Source organism: Parus major, chromosome 6 (genome assembly GCF_001522545.3).
Source record: "Parus major isolate Abel chromosome 6, Parus_major1.1, whole genome shotgun sequence".
Classification (NCBI taxonomy): domain Eukaryota; kingdom Metazoa; phylum Chordata; class Aves; order Passeriformes; family Paridae; genus Parus; species Parus major.
This window is the reverse complement of record NC_031775.1, coordinates 34093059-34119286: the sequence shown is the minus strand read 5'-3', so window position 1 is coordinate 34119286 and position 26228 is coordinate 34093059. Positions and strand designations below refer to the sequence as shown.

Sequence of the window (26228 nt, the reverse complement as noted above, 5' to 3'; positions counted from 1 at the left end):
CTGAACTGTGGCACAGGGATATTCTGGGACATTTTAAAATCCTTTTATGGGTGGTGTCTCTAACCAAAGAATCTTAGCACCAAAACACTACCCTCATGCTCCCACTGTCCCAGAGATCTCCTGCCTCCCTGAAACAGATGATCCCTGCTGGAAACAACTCATCTTCCTTTGGTCTCAACTTCACAGCACCACTAGGTTAATTGTAAGATGCATTTTCTTGTCCAAAACCAGATAATTTATGACAAGGTTATCATGGTGTGTCACCAGGCAATGCCAAACCATTCCTGTTTGCTTTTCAGGCACTGCTGAGTGAGCTGAGGGTCCAGGTCAGCACAGCTGCTGTCCTGCAGCACGGCACACCCGCCCGTGCTCAGGGTCACTGTCCTGCTCTGGCACTGCCCAAAGCACCAGCCAGCTCTTCCAGAGTCACCCCTGGCAGCACTGGCTGAGGCTCCTGTGTGTGTTTGCTCAGGAGCCAGTGGGCCAGGCTCACCACAGCACGCTGCTGCAGACCCCAGTCCCCCCAGTGCAGGGACGGGCACTGGAGTGGCCGGCTCACAGCTGGAACAGCTGGAGCAGTGCCAGCGTGGCTGGCTCAGTGCCACATGCCAGTGCCACAGTCTGTCCTTCTCCAGGTCTGGAGGGAGCCCTGGGTCCCTGACTGTGGCCTCTGGCCTCAGCAGCTTTGCTCTGTGCCAAGAGCTGGTGGCAATGATGGCTCTATTTCTAATTCTCTTCTTCAGAAAAGAATCTGAATTATTTCCAAAAGGCCTCTGTCTCTCAGATTCCCCAAGATTACAGATCAGGCTAGCAGTTCTGTTCCATATTCCCCTGCATACTGATTACCTTCTTATTTTGTCTCTCTGGTCAGGTTGCACATCTTTTTGTATTCTCTTGTTTCATTTTCCTGACTATGATTTCAAGCCTGAGTTCAGCAAAGCATCTACACAGTGATTCACAAACAATTTAGCTGGAGCTGTCTGGCACCTGTGTGAATTGGGACATGGAATTGTGCAGGATCTCTGTGGACAAAGGTAACGGCCTTCCCTGCTCACTTTTTAAGACCTCCGTTTAAATTCACTTGTTTACATCAGATATCAATAATATGCATTCAGGACTTTGATCAGATCCAGATAAATCCACAGCACTACAAGATCTAGAACTTGGAAACAATCTGTCAGAAAAATCCCTTCCCTCCTCCTGTCCATCCTTCTAAATAATTTTGTATTACTACTTAATGTCAGAACAGTCCTGAGGGAATATTCAAAGAGAAATATTTGCTTTTTCACAATTACAGAAACTGGGATAGTCCAACTGCTCCTAAGGAAATTCTCTGCAAAAATGCAATATATGTCTTGTCCCATAAGGTGCGATCCTCTTCAAATCCACTGAGATGTTCATTTACTTATCTTCCATCACCTTCTCTGCTCTGCCCATGCACTAATGCCAGCTTGAGAAATTCCTTGCTGGAAACCTTCAGAGAACTTAAAAACTCTTCCACTCCAGCTGACTAGGCAGAGGTGTGTTGTTTCTGTTCAGCAAAGACTTTGATGAAGCACGTAGAATCTGTGATGTAAATCTCCTTCTGTACAGAAACATAAAATCCCCTGCTCTCTTGAATTCAGGAGGAATGGAATAAGAGGCAGCTTCTCTCCTTATAGCTAAGCTTACTTTTATCTAACTTTTAGACTAAGAACCTGTATTTCTTTTCATTCTAAAAACAAACCAGCCTGTGAACCCCATCTGCTCCCGTGTGCCTCGCAGTTGCCTTTGTTGTGAGTGGTAACATTTGCCTGTGTTCACACTGATGGTGTTTGTGTTTCTGCTCCCTCCACACTTCATGGTTCCTTACAGCTGTATGAAATGAAACATGGCAGCAGTAACACCAAGTAGCAAAAATTTAAGCCAACGCCTAAGAAAATGATTTGGTGCTTCTTGACTTGCTTGCAGCACTGGGCTCTGCCAGTGAAGCTGGAGCCTGCCAGCTCCGTTCTCCTCAAGCCTTGCAGGGAGCACAAGTCCTGCCAGCACAGCATCCTGCCCCACTGCTGCTGCCGAGTGCTCCACGCTCCTCCCGACCCCAGAAACACTTCCAACCAGCACTGCCAAACAGAGTCAATTCAGGAGTTCACCCTTTAAAATAATGGGGAGTTTTTCATGAGATCAGTGGTGTAACACAGCTCAAGTTCAAGGCTTAACCTTCAGAGAGTGTGACCCTTTGGCTCCCACATAGCAGACTCTCAGCAGCAGGTATAACTGGGGGCTGACTTTTAAAACATGTACTGTTGGGCAATTCTGAAATCAAATTATGTACCTAAAATCCAGATGCCCTGAGGAAGGCACTGAACACTTTTTATCAGAAACTTAGAAATAATAAAGAAATAAAAAACATTTTTCTTCTTCCTATTATGCAGAACAGCAAAAAAACCCTTAGCCCTTAACAAAGATGGCATTTGAGATGTGGGACAGGTAAGTGACTTGCATGAGGCTCATGTGGGCTGCTAGCAGCTCAGGCTTGGCTAAGCCTGAGCACAATGGTGGGATGCATGGGTGCCCTCCCAGATGGACACACACCCTCCAGGACAGACGTGTGCCCTCAGGGATGGACATGTGCCCCCCAGAATGGATGAATGCCCACCAGCTCATACAATGGTCAGCAGCATGTCCAGCAAAGTGGACGAGATGTCCATGTTCTTCCACTGTTTTCTAAGAGAAAAAAAACATTCCAAGTAAACTTTACTTATTAAGGAAACAAATGTGACAAGAAAATAATTTTCAGGTCACTGCACATTGTTTACAGATCTGAACAAGTTGGGATTAATTATTCCAAAATAATGTTGATAACTGAAACATGCTGCATGGTGTTATGCTGAGACTAAAACTTTGCTGACCAGGTGATGCAGCATGTGAACCATTTCTTTACTGTATTTTTCCCCTGTTGTTTTGTTTGTCCAGCCTCTTTGACTCACATCCTTTTTATCCTGCCATATCTCATTCATTTCTCATTGACATACTCCGTCTGGTTTACTCGCTTTTGAAATGGAATATGAATCCCACAGCCTGTAAGTTCAAATAATCCTCTCTATCTAGTTTTGTTCAAACAGCTGTGAGAGCCATGAGGTGGGATTGCTGAGCTGTCCCTCTCCCAGCCCTGTCAGGCACCTGGGCTGATCCCACACCAGCGGGCTGATGCTTCTTCAACAAGACCCAGGCCATCATGGAGCTCACCCATTTCCAGGAGCCCATATTCACACAGTAAAATAAATATTTTTGGATGTAATGAATGAAGGAAATCTTTGTAAAATACTATGCAAGGTGGGTACCCAAAGTTTGCTATATTCTCCTTGATGAAGGCTAAGATGGATCAGCGTGAGTACACACCCAATGAGACTGGCAGCACAGAAAAACAGCTGTGGGGTAAAACAGGGTGGAGAGAGGAAACAGGGCCATGTTCTGTGTACTGCCTCTATTCACCAGCCTGGTGATGCAGCTCTGAGCTCCCTCTGCTGTGGTTTGTGATGGTGTGGGAGCAAAGTGCTGTGCAGTACAGCAATGCTCAGGACGTGGTCTCCACTGACAGCTTCAAGGCTCGGGACCAACAAGGGGCACAGCTGATCAGAGAGAGAACCACTTGGAGGAACAGCAACTTCACAGCAGCAGCTGGGGGATCCAAAGAGATTTAACCCTGCAATGAATGCTGATCCCCGGCTCACTCGACCCCACCAGTGAGGGCACCACTGAGAGAGGACACAAAGCTCTGCAAGAAATGAAGCAATTAGGGTTCTCCTGCTGGTGACAACCAAAGAGCCCCCAGAGGGGATGGGACCTGACTGAGCCACAAACCAGAAAGTGTATTCTACAGTTTCTGAAACAGAAATGAAATTCTTTTTGTTAAGCAAACCAAGATTCAAATATGTGAGACACATGAGTACAGAAGTGTTAATGCAGCTTCATTTAAGAGCTCGCAGCTGGGGCTGGCTTGTGAAGTGCTATTCTTTCCACTGTATCTTTAAGTGCTGTTAAATTCATTTGTCACTTGATGGAAAGCCAACAGGCTACAAATCTCCCAAGCCCCTCTCGCTCTGAATAGTGACAGGAGGATTCTGTTCCGCCATCAGGAAGCGTTTGTGCGCAGCTCTGTCCGCAGTCATACACGCTGCTTTAACTCATCTGCCTCCCCATTCTCCCCAGCCTGGGAGGACAAATTGCTCACTGTGGCTCCCTTTCAGAGGCAGCACAGCGCGCAAAGAATCATGACTGAGCAGAAACACAAGGAACAGGCACATAAAAATTCATCACTTTGGCCTCCTGACCTCTTGCCACTGGATTTGGCAAACCCCATCTCAAAAAGTAGCACCGAGGGAGAGCTAAGCAGAGCGGCTGAGTGAAATTACTGACAAAAAATATCCTGGACACAGGAAAACCCCACCAGATGCTTCATTGTCTTTGCAGAGAAGTGGTGCTGAAAAAGAGGGTGATCTACCACATGGCATATTGGGTGGAATAAGTAGTGCCATTGTTTCAGGGCAGCTCTGTCACTTTACTGACCGCAATACAAAGAGGTGTAAAGCAAGATTTAATCCTGACTTTTTAGTCAGCAGATTAAAACCAATCATGCCAGATGTCCACAAGACTGTTTAACATACAGAAAGCTTTTTCATACTCTACAAAACAGTAGAAGTTGTAATAACTTCTTTATTTCCTCTAGAGAGGCCTTTTTCACTCACTTTTAGTCAGAAAAAAGGGAGATGTTGTAACAGATTTTAAGATGTGCTATTAATTTTTACTCTAGCCTTTGTTCTTTTCCATTCTGAGACAAAGTAAATTCTTTAACCCTTCCGAAATTAGACAGGTATGCCAAAGAAAACTGCTGGTATAAGAAAGTGATTTTAAAAAGAATTTATACCCATTAAGACCAGCAATGGATGCTATCAGCAGTGTTTAAGTTCTTCAAGTAATACTGGAAATGGTGAAAGACACAGAAACTGGTGGCCAGTGTGTTGAGAAAGCAACAGATTATCCTTTCCCCCTCAAAACTGTTATTGTGCTGGTGGGACTTGCTGCCCAGATGTTTCCTCACAGCTGGAGGTGCACACCTGGGCTGAGGATGTGTGTGCTCCGCTGCCTACCTGGACAGGAGGACACGGAGGTGGGGCTGGGGCTGCCAGGACCCTCGGGGGAGCCCTGGCTCCACAGGAACCTCTCAGGACCCTGGCCTGGCACTCAGGTCCCTCTGTGCCACCAGACAGGCGCTGGCAGGGGATGTCACCTCCACAGCCACTCCTGCAGTGGGACCTGACCCTGACCAGAGTCACTGCAAGCTAAAGTAGGAGAAAAATACTCACTGAATGGTCTTCTTTAAACTCACCTACACAACTGTTACACACTTTGCAGTGTTGCTGCTTCCTTCTATTTATGACCAAATTAACATCCAAAAGTACTACCAGAAAGGATATAAATTCAAAAATATTCAACGCATATTTAGTATTTTTTTCTGCTATATTAGCAAAATGGAAAAAAAGTCTGCATATTAGTGTTCCCCTGCTGAATTTCCACAGCCAAAAATGCTGCTAATTCAGCAAAACTCAGAATGTACATTTAGTTTGTCATATTAAATTGCAAATAATTTATCCATTTAGGAAAAAATAATTAACTTCTCTTTAGAAATAAAATATAGAAAAAATGAATTTCCTTAGAATTCCAGTACAGGGCTGATTTGTATCTCATACATCATTTAGTAATTCAGAAGCCATATGACAGCAAGATAAGACCTTGCTAGGCATCCCTTATCTATCAGTTGCCTTGGAAAAAATATAACTTATATATTTCATTTGTTTTCCCATCACGTGCTTTAACAAAATCCTCATTACAAGCTTCTAAAACAAAAGTAACCTTCTTAGTGAATCCCTGACCTAAACCAGCAGTGTTAAACTATTTTCTTCACTTCATACCTGGTAGAGACCTAAGTGAAGAGTTAAAATCAGAAACCAAACAAACCAGCTAAACTGCTTTAGTTGTACTGCTGCTGAGCTAGGGACAGGCACAGCTCTTTCCTGGCTGTTTAGTCCTTCCAGAGGAGCATCCCTAGGACACCTGCAAGCTCTTCCTGCTGTGCTCCTGCAGGTGGGGAAGAGGCTCAGCTGTGTGTGACTGCAGCTGCTCTGCCCTCCTGGCACCGCCACATGAAGCACTCCGCACTTTTCCAAAGCAGGCTGCCACTTCTGGAACTCATGTCAGACAAAAGAGTAAGTGGGTTTTGGCTGACCGTGGTTTGCAGCATTATAAACCACAGCCACACGCACAAGGATAGTACCCTGCATCCTTACTGGAAGATGTGTTTCATTAGGTTAATTAACATGCAGTATTTGTCTTTGTATCATCATCATCATCATCATCATCATCATCATCATCATCATCATCATCATCATCATCTTTACTGTACTCCTTGCAGGTCTTGTATCATACAAGCTCATGCCTCTGTGGTTGTGTACTGACAGTTGTGGACAGGCAGGAACCTGCAGAGCTGCCTCGGCTCCCGCAGTGCAGTCTGATGGCTCAAAGTGTAACACACTGGTTTTACTCCTCTGGCCTCTCCCTGTCACACTGAAGGGACTTGGGCAGGCGTGAAGATGATGGTATTTTCTTTGTAACAGTCCAACTAGAGACTCTCGAGCTACCTAACAGGAATAAGTCAACCAAGTGTAAATCTGACTAAGAGACTTCTGCCTGTTAAACACTTACTTCATGACTACTTACTCCACCCCAGAATTTGCAGTATTTTAAAATTATAATTCTACTCTCTACTTCTGAATTTCTTCAGGCAAGTCTTGTGGGTGGCCCTCAAGATACATTTTACCAATTTTTCATGCCCATCCCTCGAAATGTGACCCTGCTCCTGTGCTTTTATCTCTCTGACAACTTCACACAGGAAAACATGCAGCCCCTCTGATAGCATGAAATCGGAAACAATAGCCTCTGGAAACAAAGGGGAGGAGGGAGGCAGGGTACAGTCCGGGTCCTGGCTGATTTTAGGCACAAACAGATGTTCATAGGACCCAATACCCTGAGCAAGCTGAAAGGAAAAGCTTGTAAAAGAAATGGACCTTAAAAACAACGTATTGAAGAGTTTTAAAATAAAGGCAAAGGGAAAGCAATATGGCTTTCACTGATAAATCTCAGCTAAGAAAACTAAAGTGGCACCATGAATTTCAATGATGCATTTTTCTTTCTCAATGAACTCTACAGCTCATTTTGAAATCTACAAATTGCTTAAATCTCAACTCAGTTTACAAGTCTCCCATAGCCATTAAAAGGTTACAATACAGGCATTTCTATTTCTTGTAACTAATCACCAGAGCTGGAAACACCCAGCGAAGCCCTGAAATATAGGCTAATGCCATTATTTTAAAAGCTGCTTACAGCTCAACAAAGAGGAATATGCTGAAAGAATCTTGATTGGAAAAAATCTTAGACTAGCTGTTGGAGCAAATTATGTTCAATCTCCTGTTCTTTTCATGTGCACTATTTCAGACTCAAAAAGCCCCATGGAAAGAATCCCTGAAGCGCTGTCCTGAATTGGACTTGGGTTCTGTTTCACAAAAGCCAAAATGCAGCATTTACAAACGAAACAAAGTGTGGAATCATTCCTCTGACTGAAGTTTCTGCTTTTGTGATTAAAACTCTCTTCCTCCCTCTTGAAGAGCCTGCCATCCAAAAGGCCCTGTGCCATGCTCCAATGCACAAAATACATGTATTCATTACAGGAGAAAAAACCCTGAAAAATTTGGCACAAAGGCGGGTGCATAGCTTAAGTCCTGTTTAGGGTAGCCCTCACTTGAACTCTGCTCATTTGCATAGATTTTACCTATTGATTGTCTCTATCAGGGATACAGTGGATGGCTAAAAGGAATGTTCCATCAGCTGCTTGAGGTCAGGTGCAGATTTAACTCGATAGTTTATTAGCATCAATGAGACTCACACAGTAAAGAAATGAAGAAGTAGAATCTTTTTCCACCAGCATCAAACTCAGTAGGAATTATTTTAATGCCAAACAAGGCTGAGACTGAAGGTATCAAAGTCTGTTCAGGAAGCTGTAAGAAATTACAGGTTGAAACTCCATCCAGAAGTCACTGAGCATTTGTCTAGTCTAATCATACATATCAGATCCTATGTAGAACGATTTCACCCTCATCTGAAGCAAATGCCACCTCTTTGATCAAGACAAACCTTCAGAAAGGCAGGACCTCTTGGTAACACACAGGACACCAATTCCTCTGGCAGCCACTCCAGGAAAACAGAACCATTTATTGATCACTCTTGTGGCTAATTTCCCACGTAAGATTTTTCATTTTAAATTGTCTGTTAGCAGCTTCTAAACATCACTTAGACACAAAATGAAGGGGGACACTGGTGAACACAGCAAAGTATGAAACTGCAGCCTTCTGACTGCAAACTCCTGGGAAACCCTCTGACCTGTTGGCAAGGGTTGTCTGAGTCAGCTGGGGTGAACTCTAGAAAGCCTTGGATCAGCAAAGCTGGCCCTACAAACTCTGAAAACAACTCCACCTTGGCACTCAGACCTGGCCCAGGGTCTGGGAAAGAGGATAGAGGGCTCTGTTCTCCTCTCACACCAAACAGACTTTGCAATGCATGGACTGGAGTTGTGCAGTGGATTTCAACACAGGCTCAGCAGCCACATTTAAAGGCAGATACACAATTATAATAAATTTACCTACAGATGCCTGAATGATTCTGCCATGGCACTGCTGCATGAGCTGAGGTTCATTCAGCTGATTGCCTTTGGTGTCTCCCACTGCTCTGTCACTGACCCCTCGGTGCTCAGCAAACTCATCTTCCCATAGGATCACCTGATTTCACTTCACCATCTTCATCCAAGTTGTTAATCTCAGGATAAACTGCCTTGTTCAAGCATGTTTTATGACTGCATTTCCTCTCTCAATTTTCTTCTCATTACCAACTCTTACATTAGGTTGCCTGAAATGAATGTCAAGATAATGAGCCTTCAGCTATTGAGAACTTTGCTCAGTGTTTCCCTTCTTTCTTCCCCCTTAACTACAGGAACAAATTTATTCTTCTTCTAAAATTCTGTAATGTCCCAGGTACATCAATTTGCTCTAAACCAACTTTCAAGGCTGTTGGCAATTACAATTGGCCACTCCTACTCTTTAAATTCCTTCTCTTGACTGATCTGTCAGGCATTGGTGGCTCAAAGCTTTCCTTCATCTTTAAATTATACACAAATATGTCATGTTTAAGAGATTTCCAGTACATTCAGGGAGAAGCTTAATGGTTCTTCTACTTCCAAATGTGGACAGAGCTCTTGAACCTTTTATGGCTACAAGACTGACATCCTTGTAAAATTCAGCACATTAAAACTGCAAAAATAAAGGACAGAAATGGAAAGTAAGTCTTGTTGGCTCTTTCCATGACATTTACAAGTGGGGTAATACTGTGAAGCGCTACCCTTCATAAGCCTTCCACACCTAAGGGAAAGAGCATTTATATCTGGCTGAATCTTTGGACTGTCTTCAGATATTTCACAGTGAGACAACCAAAACAGACTATGGTTTTGAGTGGCATTGAAATAATGCTTTTTCTGCATGAGCACTAATAATGTAGTTGCAGTGCTGAATTATCTACAGCAATCTGATTTCAGAACTGCCATCAACTAAGCAACTTGTTTTCAGCTGAATGCAGTAACTGCAGTGTTGTCATTAAGACTGCAGAACACTGAATTGAGTTGGACTTTAGTGTGGCTCCTGTCATTTTGCAAAGTGTGTTTGCACTGACATAACATTAATGTTATACAAAACATAACATGTTTTACCCCACAAAGGACATACTTTAACTTCTGAGAAGAACTATATTCAGTGTGCAGGAAATTAAACTGCCCATATTAAAGGATTTTAAATTACCACTACAAACCCACTTTGAATTAGTACACAGATCTGATCAGTTAAAAATCTGTAATTCACCAGCTTCAGTGCAAGTTCCATCTAGATCTAGAGAAATTATCAAAGGTGGGAACAATGTTAATGCTAACAGTCTATACATACCCTTCTGTATCTTCCCAGTGCACACACATCTGAAAGAAATCCATGCAAGTTATTGGAAAAAATCAGGTGAAACAGCCACCTGTACAGGAATCATTGGCAGAAACTGGTTTTTATTTCAGTGGTCACGGGTTTCACCAGAAATTCTGACAGCACAGGGCCAACGTCAGCTGTTTGCTGAGCACATACAATATGCAGCATCAGGCAGCAGTTTGAGCCTCCTGCACAGCCTAACAACAGAAGAATTGCAGCCTTCATTTTGTCTAGCCCTGCTTTTATTGTTTGTCATTGTTTCTTAGAGTTATTCTGCTGTCAATATTTGAAGAACAGAATCCTGTCTGGGTATTGATTTCCTAAAGACTTTGAATCACTGCCTTCATAATGCATATATTTTAAGGCAAGTGCATGCAAAAGGTGGAGGTGAAGTTGCTTATTGAATTAAATCAATACAAGACACCACACTGGCAATTATCATCTAGTATTCATTTTATATAATGTAAAATACCCAGCAGACAGAAGAAAAACAAATTTCCATCCCACTTTGGCAATCCTAATTTAAATCTCTTGTATACTCTGGACCTTTGGCTTGCTTAAGTTCAGCTGTTGTCACTCAAGCATTTAGCACACACTTGATTCTACTCCGAAGCTGGGGTAGCACAGTGCCACCTCCTGTGACACTCTGGGGGTAGCACAGTGCCACCTCCTGTGACACTCTGGGGNGGGGTAGCACAGTGCCACCTCCTGTGACACTCTGGGGGTAGCACAGTGCCACCTCCTGTGACACTCTGGGGTTCCCAGGGAAGGGAAGAGGCTGACAGCAGCACAGCTCAGGTCTGGAGATGCTTCTCCAAGAGCAGCTCAGGGGCTGCACTGCACAGAGTCCATGACTAAAAAAGCCCCAAATGACATGGAGAGGGAAATCCAGGAGCCACACTAAAGTCCAACTCAATTCACGTTATGTTTGTGTTCTGCAAGCTTAATAACAGTACTACAGTGACACTGCATTCAGCTGAAAACAAGCAAAAAATTACATCTGGTTTAATTTTCAGGGAACCATTAGGGTTGTATGAATAAAAATAATCTAGAAGTAGCATTTTGGAAGCACAATGTGATGTCCATAAGGTGTTCCACCAGTAAATGCATTTCTTTCCTGTCTCTAAGGGATCTGAGTGCCACGCAGCAGGCTTGCCAGAACACTGTCAGCACCAGAGCTGGATGCAACTAGCAGCAGTGCACCGTGAGCCATCCCACACTGCTTGAGGCTGGAGAGCAAACCAGCAGCCTTTGGTTTGCTGCTTTTTGTCAGAGAGCTGTCTCCTGTGCTCAGAGCTGGGCAGGAGATGATGGGAATCACCTGCAGCTACTGGACAGCCCCCCCTGCACTGAAGCACATGGCAGCCTCAGTCTGTGTTCCTGCTGTGCTCCTGCCTGGCCAGGGCTGGCCAGATGTGCTTCTCTGGGAGCTCAGGAAGATGTTTCCCCCCCAGGAAGCCGATTTGCTCCTTTTTAATGTCAGGAAAGCAGCAGAGGCTGACATAGTGCTCTGTGATACTGGGTCAGCATGCTGCCTCTCCCCACTGCCCGGCTCGGGATGGGGAGCACCCCCAGAGCTGGGCCAGGAGGGGGAACCCCCCCAGGGCATTGTCTGCACCCCAAGTGAACCCTGGCCCACTCCACAGCCTTTCCCCACCTTGCAGGAACAATTTCCAAGGAGCACAGGGGAGCTGACCCATCAAACACTTTTCATAGGGCCCCAGGAGTGCTGTCACAGAGGCTGAACTCAGAATCTGCTCCTACCAGGGGGCTGTTTCATAGATACCATTTCTTTTCCTACCTCTATCAGAAAGTGCTATTTAATTGTTAGTGTTCACCTGTCCTGAAAGGACTAATTACATGAAAGTGTGGAAAGTCAGCTACAAAGAAAACAACAAAAATCAGCAGAAGCCAGAGGAAATACGACTTCACAGAAAGGTCCATGTGGTGATACACCTCGTTCTTCCAGAGGAAGATGCCATGAAGAAATATGATCATTTTAAAGGATTTTATTGGCATACTCTTCACTCATTAAAAAAAAAAAAAATTAAAAAAAAAATAAAATCTATTCCATGATGGTAGAGAATAACATCGGACTGTATAGGTCAAAAATTGACTGACATCACTCTGGACAGGCATTATTGAGACACACAAAGAAGCTTTGTGCCTTTAAGCTTATGGTACATTGCAACGCAGTAAATGAAAAGCCACTATTATGAGGGGATGTTTATGTCAGTATCTGAAACAAATCTTCTTTTTACTAGGATAATACTGTCTTAAATTGTTAACTGTTGATCAGATAAACAACATGTGATAAAGATCCTATAATCTCTTTTCATACAATTGGTTTTAACCCCTTAACATCATTACATATTAAAATATTACACATGAATGATCCTCGTGAAAGCTTGAAAGAGCTGTAAATTACATCCTAACACACATCTTGTGTAAGCAGTAATGCGAGATTAAATTTTAATAAGGATGATATAATTTTCACAGGAGGTAATGTCTCAGTCACTGCTCCAACTTGCATCCTGCCCCCTTCCCACTCTTCTGGCCTCTGTGTGAGAAGAAACAAGTTTGATCTCCTTGGCAAGGCTGCAGATTTCTCACAGTGTGGGACATGGAGAAGCTCTGTTGCCATGTGGTACCAGGCAAAAGTGACCCATTGCTGCATGACTACATAATGGACCAGGAAGCTTTATCTTTCTTTCCTTGAAGAAGAAGCAACCTAAATGTTACAGCAAGTATTACACCTGATTTGACATTCCTAGATTGCCACTTTGCATATATTGCTTTGAAATGTCAAATTCTCATCTCAAATTAGGACCAGGAAAAAAATGACACATTATGGGAAATCCTGTTCTGACAAAGCTAAAATTGCTGTCTGAATTATCAATACTGATAAAAGCAGATTTGCAGATACGTCATGTAGATTAGAAAGTCAAAGTTTTCTTTAATAATGCATGTGATAAAATACAGAGAACAGCTGCATCCAATACAGACTTTTTTGAAATTACCACTGTGTGAGTCCTCCTCAGATGGGCTGAGGAACAGAAGCTGCTGTCCTGTTTCTTACCTCTCTGCTTCAGAACTGTGAGAGCAAGAACCACCAAAGAGAGGAAAGTAACAAGGTGCAAGTGCTTATTCCATGGTGATAAGCAGTTCAGGGTGTGTCTCCTGAACTTTCTTAAAATTAATACTGATGTCTATACTAATTTACAGTGAAAGCAGGACCAGGTCCATTTGCCTGAGTTAGTGCAGAGAGGGATGGAGAAGCTGGAAGAAAGAGAAACAAACAGAAAATCTGTCTGCCAAAGAGTAATGCATGTATGTGTGCATATGCCTGCACTGCAAGGTGCAATCCAACAACGTCCTGAACACCTTTACCCTGAGAGATAAAACACCTTTTCACGGCAGAGGCGGCACCAAGAACCACTGTGAGGGGCGAGCAGGGCTGCCCCGAGCCAGGACAGGCACAAAGCCCAGCCAGGAGCCCGAGGGGATTTATCTGTCAACAAAGTTCAGACAATCACAGTTTGGATGAGGTGGCTTCAACTGCAGTGGAAACAGATGTGATCAAGATTTCAATTACAAGCCAAACGATTTAATGCAACAGCAAATGGTGTCTCACCACCATCATTTGCTGCCTGGCCCACACAATATCCTACCACAAATGAGCTTTACATGCTTTGGGCATCACGGTCAAATCTAAATAAAAATGAGGTTTTTATTTTTTAACAAAATATCCATCTTGGTTTTTCAGTGCTCCTTTCTACAACTTTTGAGACTTACTATTTTCAGGTAAAATAAAGAAATTTTTTAATGCTTTAACATAGCTGCACACACATCCAGAGATTTTGTGCATTCCATTCATCAACTCTCACTGTATTTCTGACTACAACTCAAGAATAAAATTTGCCACTGCAACAGGAGTTGCTGATGATAGAGGCAAATACGATCCTGTTCCATCATTTTCAGATAGATACCAAATTCTTTCTACTTAATTTTGTTTCTGATAAGCAAGCAAAATATTTCTTTAATACACAGTGTGATTTGTTTGGAAAAAACTCCTTCCAGACTTCCATTTATGGCAATGAAAATAGGTATACACAAGCTTTTCAAGCTTTTGATACACTGCAAATATGCAGAGTGGAAACCTTCTTTTCCCCCTGCCTTTTGTTTAGATTATCAACGGGTACCTTTCAAATACTAGTGCATGATTCATGCATAGATGTTAAAATTTTATATTGCAGCAACACCAAGAATAAACTGAAATGTAAAAAGAACACATTTTTTGTATGTGTTTTTTGTACATGTTTTGTATGTCTATTCCTTCTAAAATAAAATAATTCCTAACAAAAGGGATTTTATAGCATCTACCCAGGTGATATTTTGCCCCATTTGAGCTGATAAGTTTCTATGCTAGAAACAAGCAAAAAACCAATTAACAGGTGGCTTTATTACTTATTACGGATTTGCAGTATGCGCTACAATACTCGGCTAAATCATTCAAACTACACCTGCCTAGCTAAGAGTAACTTTAGTGTCCAGATGTTATTACGGGTTGGTGATGTGTGTGTTTCTAGCCGCAGCCCCGGGTGCACCGTGAGCCGCCCTGCCCTGCCTGAGAATGCCGAGTGCCACCGGCTGCCGGCAAGCCCGGGATGAGCGGCTTCCCTCATTCCCCTTCCAGGGGCAAATCCCCGGCCACGTCCGAGCCTGGCAAACGCGTGTCAGTCGGTCCGTGATGAGCAGGAACCAGCGCACCTCCGGCAGCCAGACAGCGCTGGTACAGCCGGGCCCGGCCTCAGGCTGGCACCAGCCGTCGGTGGGGCCGTTTAGCCACGGGCACAAAGCCCTGGCAAGCGCCGGCTGCCCGCAGACAGCCCTGGCAGCAGCTCCCGGTACCGTGCCCCGATGAGCGCTCACCTGCCGGGAGCTCCGGCACGCTCAGCCCCGCGGTGGCCACAGGATGCCCGGCGGTGGCCACAGGATGCCCGGCGGTGGCCGCAGGATGCCCGGCGGTGGCCGCAGGATGCCCGGCGGTGGCCACAGATGCCCGGCGGTGGCCACAGATGCCCGGCGGTGGCCGCAGGATGCCCCACGGTGGCCGTCCCTGCGCTGGCAGCAGGTGATGGATGGCAGGTGCGAGGCCCGGGGACGGCGCTGATGGCACCGCTGGCACCGCTGGCACTGCCGGCTGAGGGCACAGCTGCTGCCAGCACACACTGCGGGGCACAGCTCACAGACCGGGATTCATTAGCTTAATGACACCCAGCCCTAGTAGAAAGCACGAGGTAATTGTATTTAATTTGTGTACGTTTTAATTACGGACGGGGCAGTGCCAAGCTTGATGAACGCGTCATCTTTTCCGTTCTGCTTTGTCACCGCGTTTGTATTAATTTGCATCCGAGGCTGCAGGAGCTGCTCGGCCCCGCTGCCAAGAGGCCCCGTTTTTACGGTGTCATCCCTTCCTGCAGCCACAAATTAAAAGCAGTTTATGACCACATGCTCCGAGACCCTCTGGGGCCCCAGAGGAGGCAGCCAGAGAACAACCCATTCACTCATCTCTCCCCTTATCTGTGATGGAAGTAGAAACAATTGCATCGTTTAATTTACTATTGCAACGGGGATATGGCTCATTGGCCCCTCGTTGTTTTGAAGATGGATTTAATTAACCTCCTATGAATCTTGCCAATACGTGAGGCAGCGTCAGTCTGGAATGAGAGATGTCAAAGAATCAGCTGCAGGGTAATGAGCATTTCTCAAGCTTGCTCTGCTGAGAGGACTCATGGCTACAGAGCTTGGCCCCAGCAGGAAGCTGAGGAGCAGATTGAGTTAATACACTGCTGTCTGGCCTCTGGGAATCCCAGCTCGGGTTTGCCTTAGACTGCTAAGAAGAGGTGTAATTGAATAATTCCTAATACCACATGTCTCTTTAATGCAGAGGCCATTTGCAAGCACTGAAAAATAAATAATTGCAATTAACTACACTGTTAAGTAAATATATCCAGTCCCTCAGGGAAGCTATCTGCATGCTTTTGTAAGTCTGGCTACAATATAAAACTCATCACAATGTCTGTGAGAGTAATTTATAATGAACATTTAGCAGGTGCCTCAGATGTGTAGCTGCCATTTACCTACATTAATAAAGCTCTCCTTATTAGGACCTGAAATTATATGCATTTTAATTTAAAAAATATTTATTACATTTTTATTTTACAAAGGATGCTGTTTCCAGCACTTCCTAGAAACATTTGAGCTTGTAAAGAATGTTAAAATCTTTATGAGAGAAGGGTATTTACAGTGAACTGTTTGAGATTCTAAAACCAATCCAGGATTTTACATGCCTTCTTAAGTGGAATGAAAACATGATCTGAAACTTGTAAGCTATTGATTTATTCCATGATGTGCTGGTTTATCTCAGAAATAAAGCAATGTGTTTTTTCTCTCACAAGGATGGTTTAGTATCACTTTACTGCAGGGGGAAGGGAACCCTGTCAGTTTTAAACTACCAGCCACCGTGGAGCAGGAGCTGCTGGAGCTCAGCACTTGGCCATGAATGAAACGGCTGCCCCCGATCCCAAATGGATTCGTGGGCACCTGCACGGTATCACTGCCCAGGAAAGGTAACAGACTGGTTTGGTTTGGAATGGGGAGGCACAACTGACTACACTCACAACTACATACACTTGCTTTTTATGGCATGTCCATATTTTTAATGCAATGGAACTTTACTGGTTTCTCAAAGCAAAATTGGTCAGAATTTAAATAAAAAAATAATTATTGCTGTGCTTGCAATAACAAGAATGTGCAATTCTTTCATGCCCCTTTCCTGATGCATCAAAGCATCTTCTGTAAATCTTACTTAGATAAAGCAATATACACACACAAATATTTGCACCTGACAAGACAGCAGGGTGGTTGGTGGTGTCTCCTGAATGCAGGAGGACAGCAAGAGCCTCATCCTGACAGGTGACCTGTTTTTGTCCAGGGAAGCACATCTGTACCGAGGAGGAGATAATTAAGTCTCCACATCCATCCATCACCTGACTACCTCACTTGAATCAGCTTTTCAAATCGGTGATAATTGCCTAATTAACTATTAATCTTTTTCATGACAATTACTAATGGATCATTTGTTGGCTGGAGTTTGCAAAGATCCTCGTTAGTGTCCAATGCATGGGATGTTAACAAGTTCAACTTAAAATATTTCTTCAGATTTAAGTAAGATCTAAATCAGTTATTCAGGTGTGAAAAGCTGTTCATCAGCTTTTACTTTGAACAGGAGATGTTTGCTGAGAAGAGAGGGAGTGATGTCTCAGAGGAGGAGGTCCCCATTCTCAGCACACAGTGCCAGCAGTGCTGCTCCGAGCTCTGCTGGCACAAACACGCTGGATAAAGGGATAAAGGAATAAAGGGACACTGCACCCCTTGCTCAGATTGGAAAACCACGCTGTGCCAAGATAGTGTGAGCAATGGAAATGATCTGATTCACTGCAGCATCAGCAGGACAGTGGCTGCTAAAAAGTTGTGCCAGAACGAAGCTGTTCCTATTTCATCAGAGAATATAAAATCACATGGTCAGGGGTGGCAGAGAGGCACAGTGCAAGTGAATGATGGAGCCAGACATGTAAATTCTTATGAGAAGTGACTAACTTTTAAAAACATTTAATCAGCAATTCCAGTCCTGGTTTATCACAGGGCTGCTTGGCACAAGTCTAGAAAGGAAATATTCTGGCTGACTGTAACCCATGGAGCAGACAGGGTGGGTGGACAAGGTTAATTCTGAGTTTTAAGATGAGGACATTACTTCTTTTTCTGCAGGTAGAGCTTGTCAGCTTTTTGTAGGCCAAAATGTCTGGAATCCTGGAACATCACTTCTGTTGTTACCTTTATAAATTTTCACATACGATACACTTAATCCCTCTCAAGCTACCACCAACCCTAACAAAATGTGCTTTAGTGAGGAAAAAATAAAACCTGTTTTTTCCTGGATACAAAGCAAGGTTATGGTTTACCTTGAGCAAATGGATTTGGTGATTAATGTGACTTTCTCCTAAATCCTGACAAACTGAACTCGTTACTGAGCTGCTGTTCTTGGGACTGAGAAGCACACACTATTTTTTTATTTTTTTCTTGGAAGTACAAGGTACTTTTCTAAGAGACTCCTGAATGAGCAGCCTCAGAGAGAGTGTTTTATTCTCACACAGTCAAAATAAGCCCAGTTTCTAAAGCCTGTTTATACTTTCCTAAAATGAATGGACTTTCATGAAGATTTTTAAATATTAAAATAAAGTATTTCTCAGAGATTAATGCAGATTGTTACTATGTCCAGCTAACTGAAAAAAATACTCTTACTTGGTCTAAACCCACCTAGAACACTTGAATGGTGACTAAAACAGATTTACTGGTGCTACCTCAGAAACAGCACCTGGCATTGCCCATGCACCACTAACAACCTCCCCTGGATGACTCCAACAACAGGAAAGCAGATTTTCTTAGCAAGGAGATCAATGTGACTTTAAATTAAAGCTCCCATAAGTGTTTAATAAATTACATATTAATGATGTATAGTCTATTAATTATGAATTAATACACACAACTATTTTTTGCATCTGATTTAGGACAGTGCACATCAGGATCTGAACTCCACATTCTGAATAGCTCTCAGATTCTCCCTTTAAATGGCTTAACTGGGAAATTATTTACAAACACACTTTACTCTTTATGCTTGATGTAAGCACAGTCTGCATTTACATAACACAAGCATGGCTTGTAGCATCTCAGTGTTTAAGTGTTCAGCAGCTGTGGTCTCAAGAGGGAATTCAAAAGCTCAGTAAGAAAAACAGATAAATTTAGTAACATACACAAAGATGACAGGTCAGTGGATTAACCCTTACAATTCCCAGTATGAACTCCACTGTGAGCAGTCCCAAGAGCAGTTATTACCCATTTGCATGGGCACACATTTAAATACCAAAAGACACCGGGCCAGCCTTTGGCTTGGGAGGTTCCCAGCTGGGCACAGGCTCAGCCTGGGGCTGGCACTGAGCATTTGGGACAGAAGCACCTCTGGCTGCTCTTGTTCCTCTTGTTCTGCCACTGCCAGCTGTACATGGCCATGTACTTGGCCAGCTCCAGAACAGCACATTTGAGTCACACCCCTTACAAGCTGCTTCGTGAAGTGATTTGAGCCTGGATCTTAAATCAAACCACCAAGTCCTATCTAGTACAATTCCCTCTGGAGGTGACCTATAGCTCTGTCCTTCCAAATGATACTTCAGGAACCGATCTATCACCCCAGAGCCAGCCCTTACTGGCAGTGCTGTACACTGAGTATTAACTCAGGATGTCCTGGTGCCTCGAGGCAGTCTGAGACACATCCAAAAACTGTTTCTTACAGCTTTAGGGCCTGCTGACATACAGATTTATAAACTGCACTAAGCACAGAACACTGCAAAACAAACTTACTGTGACTTTAGCTGTCCATGGATAAGCTGTGAGTGGAAGTTTCTGAATCAACTCCAATTATGCTTAATTAACACTGCAGAGTGGCTGGGTGAAGTTCTGATTACTGGGCTATGCTACTTCTCAAAAAAAAAAACCCAAAGAAAATCTGTATTATTCTAGTGCTTTGTACACTCACACAGGCTTGCATCTTAGGTAGGAAGAACGAAAAAATTAATTTGATTCATCTTCCAATTACACCTTTTGTGCTCACACGAAGCAACATTTACTGGCAGGGGTAAAGCAGTCCCAAGATGCAGAGCACTGTGTCAGGCTCAAACCCCTACCTGCTCTGCAGCTCACTCACCTTCCATCACTTGGGGTTAGTGACACTATTTTGTTTGATGGGGATTTCGAAACTCACAGATATAAATGTAAAAATCTTGACCTGTTGGTACTAAAGCAAACACCCTCAGCAGTTTCAGTCCTGCAGACTGCTGGCAGTATGTAAGCCAGGAAAAACTTGCAGCACCCTTCATCAGTACAGAGTGCAGGAGGTAACTCTGCTGCAGTGGGACTGACTGGGGCTCTCAGACAGCAAAATCCTCAATAATACCATCACACCACTAGTGAAGAAAAAGAGGTGTAATAGTTGCTTCAAGTGATCACTACCAAGTGAGCTGGTTTTAACCCTTAACATATGCAGCATGAAGATTCATATTCTGAGTTAGTGACTTGACTTCCATTTCAGCTATGCTTTAAGCTTCTTGGCTAAATGACTGCACAACAGAAAGGATTCCAAGAAGAAGTCATTAGCTCCATATGCAAGGTTGTAACATCAAACTCCTGTTTTTCAACAGATGGACTACTCATCTCATAGGGAAGGAGAAGAGCACTGCACCTGAATGGGGGAAGCCAGCCTTTGGCACACAGGACATTTCACACAGTTTGATTTACAAAATAAAACTTTTGGCTCAAGACATACATCTCTACCCTCAAGGCACCAAAAAGACATTGAAGTACCTCCGAGAATTAAAGTGGGAAAACCGTAAGATCAGTCTGGTTTTCAATCTGGGTATTGTTTCTGACACCACCTTACCTGGAGCTTCAGCATTCAACTCAAGGTTATCTCAACTCAGAATGAAAAAGGTTTAGTACATTCCTTTGGCTTTATACAAATCTCCCACATCAGGATGCTGCTGGCACTGGTACTGATCATTGCCTGTACTTTTAAAGTGTGGAGCTCTGTCACGGACATTTAGGAAATGCCTCGTTTTTCCTCAGAGTAGGAAGGTAATGCAGCACTTCCTCTGTTTGCAGGAAATTATTCTGATTCACTGTGAGCTATAAGGAGATGGCAGAAGTCACAACCACACAATGTTAGTTACTTGTTTGATGTTCCTGTTAGAAGTAGTCTTGGCCAAGTCAATATTAACATTACTTTGTTAAGTCACTTTTAGGTTTTCTACAGGAAAAAAAAAAGAAGATAAATCAAACCTGGTAGGATCTACAGCAGAAGAAAAAGAGAAGTCCTACCTCTACTACTGCTTTGGCATCCAGTCTAAAGTTGAAATCTCCAAAGACAAAATATGAAACTTTCTCAAACCGCTGATCTATAATTCTGGAAAAAAAAATGAAAACAAACCTGTCATTTGGCTTTACATACATGCAAGAACGTACAAAGACACACATTATCCTTAAGCATGGTCTCAGAAATAATTACTGGAACCACCAAAACTACCAGTTGATACTGGACCAATATACCAACCACATTTTCCAGTTGGTTTTCTTTGCTTAGGCAATCCATCTCCTGTACAATAGTGCATCTGATTTCCCATGCCTGGCTGACAGAGCAAGCTGGGGGAAAGTGCATTTGCAGCAGTTCACACAAATCTTACAGAGGTATCATTTGGGGACCACAGAAACCTGGAGAGTATCATGGAGGTCCTTCACACCTTGGAAAGTTTAAGGACTTTGGGCTGGGCAGGTAAGAATTAGGAATGCTGAATTAGTGGTGAGTTCAGGGTGTATATAAGCAATGCTACCACTGTTTTTGGGTACTCTGTGAAGCACATGAGAAGTGACACGGGAGACATCAGCCATCCCAGCTGACAGACTGGGCACCCCTGAGGTTCCCACACTGGCCACAGTTCTCTCCAGACAGCTCTCTGTGTTGTTCACAGCAGATTTTTGCTGAGGCTGTAGCTAATACCTAACAAATAATTACTCCAGCTGCGAAGATTGACTTTTTCCTCAAGCTTTTGCTCAGTCCTGCCCAGGGAGATGTAGCATTACTCTCCATCTTTCAAATCTTGTATTATTAAAAACTGTCATTATATTATTAACCAATCTATTATTAACAACAGTTGTGAGGTACTCTCAACAATATGCAATTTTACAGCTTCTAGAGATCTTGGCATTTAGAAATCCACCAAGTCACGCTTGTTTTCAAACCACAAATCAATATAATTCATCTCCTGTCAGTGGCTGAGGAATGTATATGAAACACCCAAAACTTGACTGCCACAGGCACAAAAAATTTCAGACAAAATGCACAGAACCCCCCTGGGTGTGCAAGATGTGAGAAGCAAGGGAGGAATGCAGGAATATGTTGTGAACACTCGGGGAATACATCACCATGTAAGCATTTCACTGTCAGAAGCTGCAGGTGAGCCTGGGCAGGGCTCACACAGCTCAAGCACGACCCAGCAATGCTGCTCAGGAGCCACTGCTGCACATTTGGAGGCAATTGTTTCACATGGCTTTACAAGTTCTAATGCAATACATCCATTTATTCCCAAAGCTATAAGGAAAGATTTCACATTGGATCTGTAATGAGATACTGCTTCTCCTCTCAAAACATCTCACAGTTTTCGTCAACAGTTATCTATTACATCAGGAATATTATTCTATAGAAAAAATTATGTGCATTGGGCCTAAGACACTGATCATTTGAAGAACATCTCTTGCAAAGACTTATCTGTTTCTGCTATGAAAATCTCCTATCCTCCATTTAGCTGACAGATTATTGCAGGCACTGTTAATAAATACAGCCCACTGTCAGCACCCAGTGAGCCCTGAGAAAAACCTGTCACTCCTGACCTGCACAAAACATTAACTTGATTAGTGCCCTCACAGAAAATGGAGGGAAAATGAGAACTTTAAAGTTAAACCATTTACATTGCCACAGTTTGCTAACAGTATCACTGCAAAATCAGATCTCACTTCCACGTCAGAACAACAGACTTTGCTTCGCCAACTGTCCTGATTCAAGTATCAGCTTTGGCTCTGCTCAGCTGCCATTCACTGCTGACAGAGGAATGACTGATACTGCAGGAATAACATCAAGGTCCATTGAAAGGTCTTGAAAAAAAGGGATTATGAGAACCATGCCTGTGGCTGAATTATGCAAAACCAGATTTTCCAAATAAACAGACTATTCTAAAAACAGTCTGAGAAAACGTCTCCAAACTGATGACTGAACCAGCTGGTTAGTCTGATTCTGATCAATTAATTAAATTAATTTTAATTTTATTGTAATTAAGTAAAACTCAACCATTTCATAGTCCTGCACATTACCTGATTTAAGCATCATCTGCATACAAATCAATGCCAGCTCTACAACTGATAATTTTGTCCAGTTTCTCCCCTTGCAGCTTGTCTTGTTATACATTTTGGAAGGAGTGTCTCATGATAGACTGCAGTAAGAGTCCAAATGTTGCTTCTCCAGAATGAGGCTCCAATGGCCTCTGACACATCTCTTTTCACAGGTGGTGAAATTAATTCAGGTGTAGAAGAAAATTCCCAAGAGTGGAGCACCAAAGGATGCACACATTTATGTACTTTACTAAGTGATGTGGGGTACCTAACAATAGTGAAGTGACTCAATAATACATGTAATGTAACCTACTGTCCTTGCCATTACTTACTGTAAATGGAACTTGGTTCAAGAGTTCCCAAACATCAGACCTCTTTCAGCAGTTTGGAACTCTGATAGCTCTGTGCTAAAACATGTCCTGGTGCCTAGAACTGCCCTGAATCAATGGCACCAGAAGCAGTTTCAGCTGTGCTGGCAGAGTCAGACCCAGGTGTGCAAAGAGAGGGCAATAAAGAAGAGCAGAGCAATGTCCCCTCCCCTGGGAAGGTGCAGAAAAGCTGCCTGTCACTGAGGGCACTGCAAACACAGCCAGTCTGCCCAGGGACACAGGGGAGGTCCTAGGACTGGGCTGAGAGCTAAACAAAACTCCTCTGTTCCTTGTGTTTCTGTGTTCTAAGCCATAAATATGTACAGTTCAACATCTGTACAGGCAACTGACAATTCAGAAGACAAATTAAAAAAAAAAAAGAATGAGTGCTTGTAGAAAAATTAGGAAGGCTTCCAAATCTGTCATTCTCCTTTGCCTTTTGTTTCTAAAAAATATCCTTCAACCACGAATCAACCAGTCCTTTAAAAATGCTGCCATGAATCACTCAATGAAGTGATAAATCTGAACCATATAAAAAGAAAGCAGCCAGCCCGTGTCACCCATATAAATCCCATAAATGGTTTTAGTGGGAGGATACAGAGCCGTTTCCTTTAACAACTTTAACCAGCTCATCCAAAGGACTTCAGCACACCTGAAGGCTCTATTCCTGTACTTTAGGTAGCTTATGACAAAAGAGGTGACTCAGTTCAAGATTTCATGACTGTACAAAAGGCACAAGTATTTCCCTTCCACAGTTCTACCTGTCAGCACACACAAGTTCTGCTGCTTGTTGTGACCTGTGCAAGGCCATCAGGAGGGGACAGGCGTTCAGAGTAGATCCAAACTCGAGTGCAAATCAAACAGAAAACTCTTCCAAGAGATGAGAGCCAGCCCTTCCCTTCCACAAAGAGAAGCCTTCATTACAAAAGGGGTGGAAGAACACATTCACCCTTCTCATCCTCTGCTCTTGCTCCAGAAGGAATCATTTATGGGAAAAGAGTTTTTTAACATGTTTTAAAACATACCAAAGACAGACATTTACTTCTGCACATTTTGGAAATTAATATAACAAAATGGCAAATCAGCTGCACTGGGAAGAAACCATGCTCCAGCCTGGGTTTACTGCTGTCCCTGGTAAACACTGTGTGTTAGAGCACACAACCATAAACAACACAGATTACTTCTCCTCTACCAGTCCCAAAAACACAGAACTTGTCATTGCACAGGGAATCCTTGATAACAGATTCTTCACACCTGAAGCACATTACCTTAATTATTTTGCCAGTTTAAAACTAATTATACATTTTTAATTGATATCACTGCACAGAAAGTTTTCTGCACTGACGGGTTAGTGTCTGTTTGTCTTCACATCTTGTTGCATTTTGAGAAGTGGCAGACAAATTGAATGAAAGCACTGAAGAGCTTTTTAGCCATGATAGGGCAGTAAGAGAAGGAAACATTCAAGCAATTGTTTCCATCAAACAGAGTTTATGGTCCACATTATCCCCATGCCAAAATGTTTTCATGAGTAAAACCCACAATTTGTACTTTTTTTAAGGAGTAAACTTGACTTTCACTGCAAATTAACACTAAATTACTACTGCAATTTCTTTGCTGCAAAATAAATACATGTAATTCTTATTTTGGTCTAACAACTGCAATTTGGCTCACTCTGGGTATCAGCTGGGGATTTACAGGTGCAGAAAGAAGCTCCCGTGTTGCACTGGGGACATTCTTGCTCTGCTGTGTCAGGCTTTGAGCAAACCTCACTCCCTCAGCAGAGCTTTTGGCCTGGCAGACCCTGACACACTGTCCTGTGACAAAACCATCTGTTATCCTGGGGGCACCAGGTGAATTTTGAGGAACCTCTGACCCCCCGAGCTGTGCTGCTGCCCAGCCCAGGGATGGGAGCGGGGCCGGAGCGAGCACAGGCGGTGGAGGGAGAGGTCACTCAAATGCCATGGCAGGAGCCTGTGCTCAGCAGCTGCTCTGGGAGCCTGGGTACCCCAAATTCCTCTGCTGGAAGGACAGAGCTCTCAGCTTGGGTGGCAGTGCCAGCCATGCTGACTGTGACAGCAAAGTTCTCTCAAAGCCGCTTAGGAAATGCGAGATCCCACTGAGACTGAAACAAGGAAGAGGCAGAGGTTCCTCTTCTCACAACTACTGGAAACCTGTGTATTTATTAACTGCAGTCGATACACAGAACCAGGCTCAGTGCAGTCCTAAAGTGAACAATTCTGTGTTACTGGAATCACTGAAATCCTTTCGAATTTATTTTAAAGTACTCATTGTAGTAGCTAAAAAGAAAGTTGCTTGGTGACGTGCACCTCTTTTATAGATGCTGTATGGGGCAGTGTACACACACTTCAAAGCACTGAAATTCAGCCCGAAAATTATAGGATCAACTTCCCCTTGCTTTCATACTTTTCTTTGTCCTGTACTGTCCCCCCTTCACAGAACGGGGAAAACAAGGAAGCAGTTAAATATCAGCAATTTGGTCACGGAAGAGAACAGCTGAACATGATTCAGTGTGACAAGAGGCACTGTGATTTGGCTAAACCATTTCTCAGGGCACTTTGTAAGGAGGATCAGCAGCATTATTCCTTTAATAGCCATGTCGAATGCAATAGCCAGCTGGGTTTTGTCCCAGACCAAGGTATCAGCATCAGGTCAGAAGGTAACATTCTGTTTACACGATTATTTC

At 43.4% G+C, this 26228-nt stretch overlaps 1 protein-coding gene across 4 annotated transcripts in view; it reads right to left on the bottom strand.

The window, feature by feature from the left end:
- Positions 1-26228, bottom strand: part of INPP5A (inositol polyphosphate-5-phosphatase A) — a 142587-nt gene that overhangs the window by 37894 nt on the left and 78465 nt on the right. For all 4 annotated transcript variants that reach the window (XR_004498068.1, XM_033515462.1, XM_033515463.1 and 1 more), the window contains exon 9: positions 21096-21180. Coding sequence is in view for 3 of the 4 variants with exons in the window: in XM_033515462.1 (XP_033371353.1) it covers positions 21096-21180 (85 nt within the window). In the remaining variant the exon portion in view is untranslated. The remainder of the gene's footprint in view (positions 1-21095; positions 21181-26228) is intronic.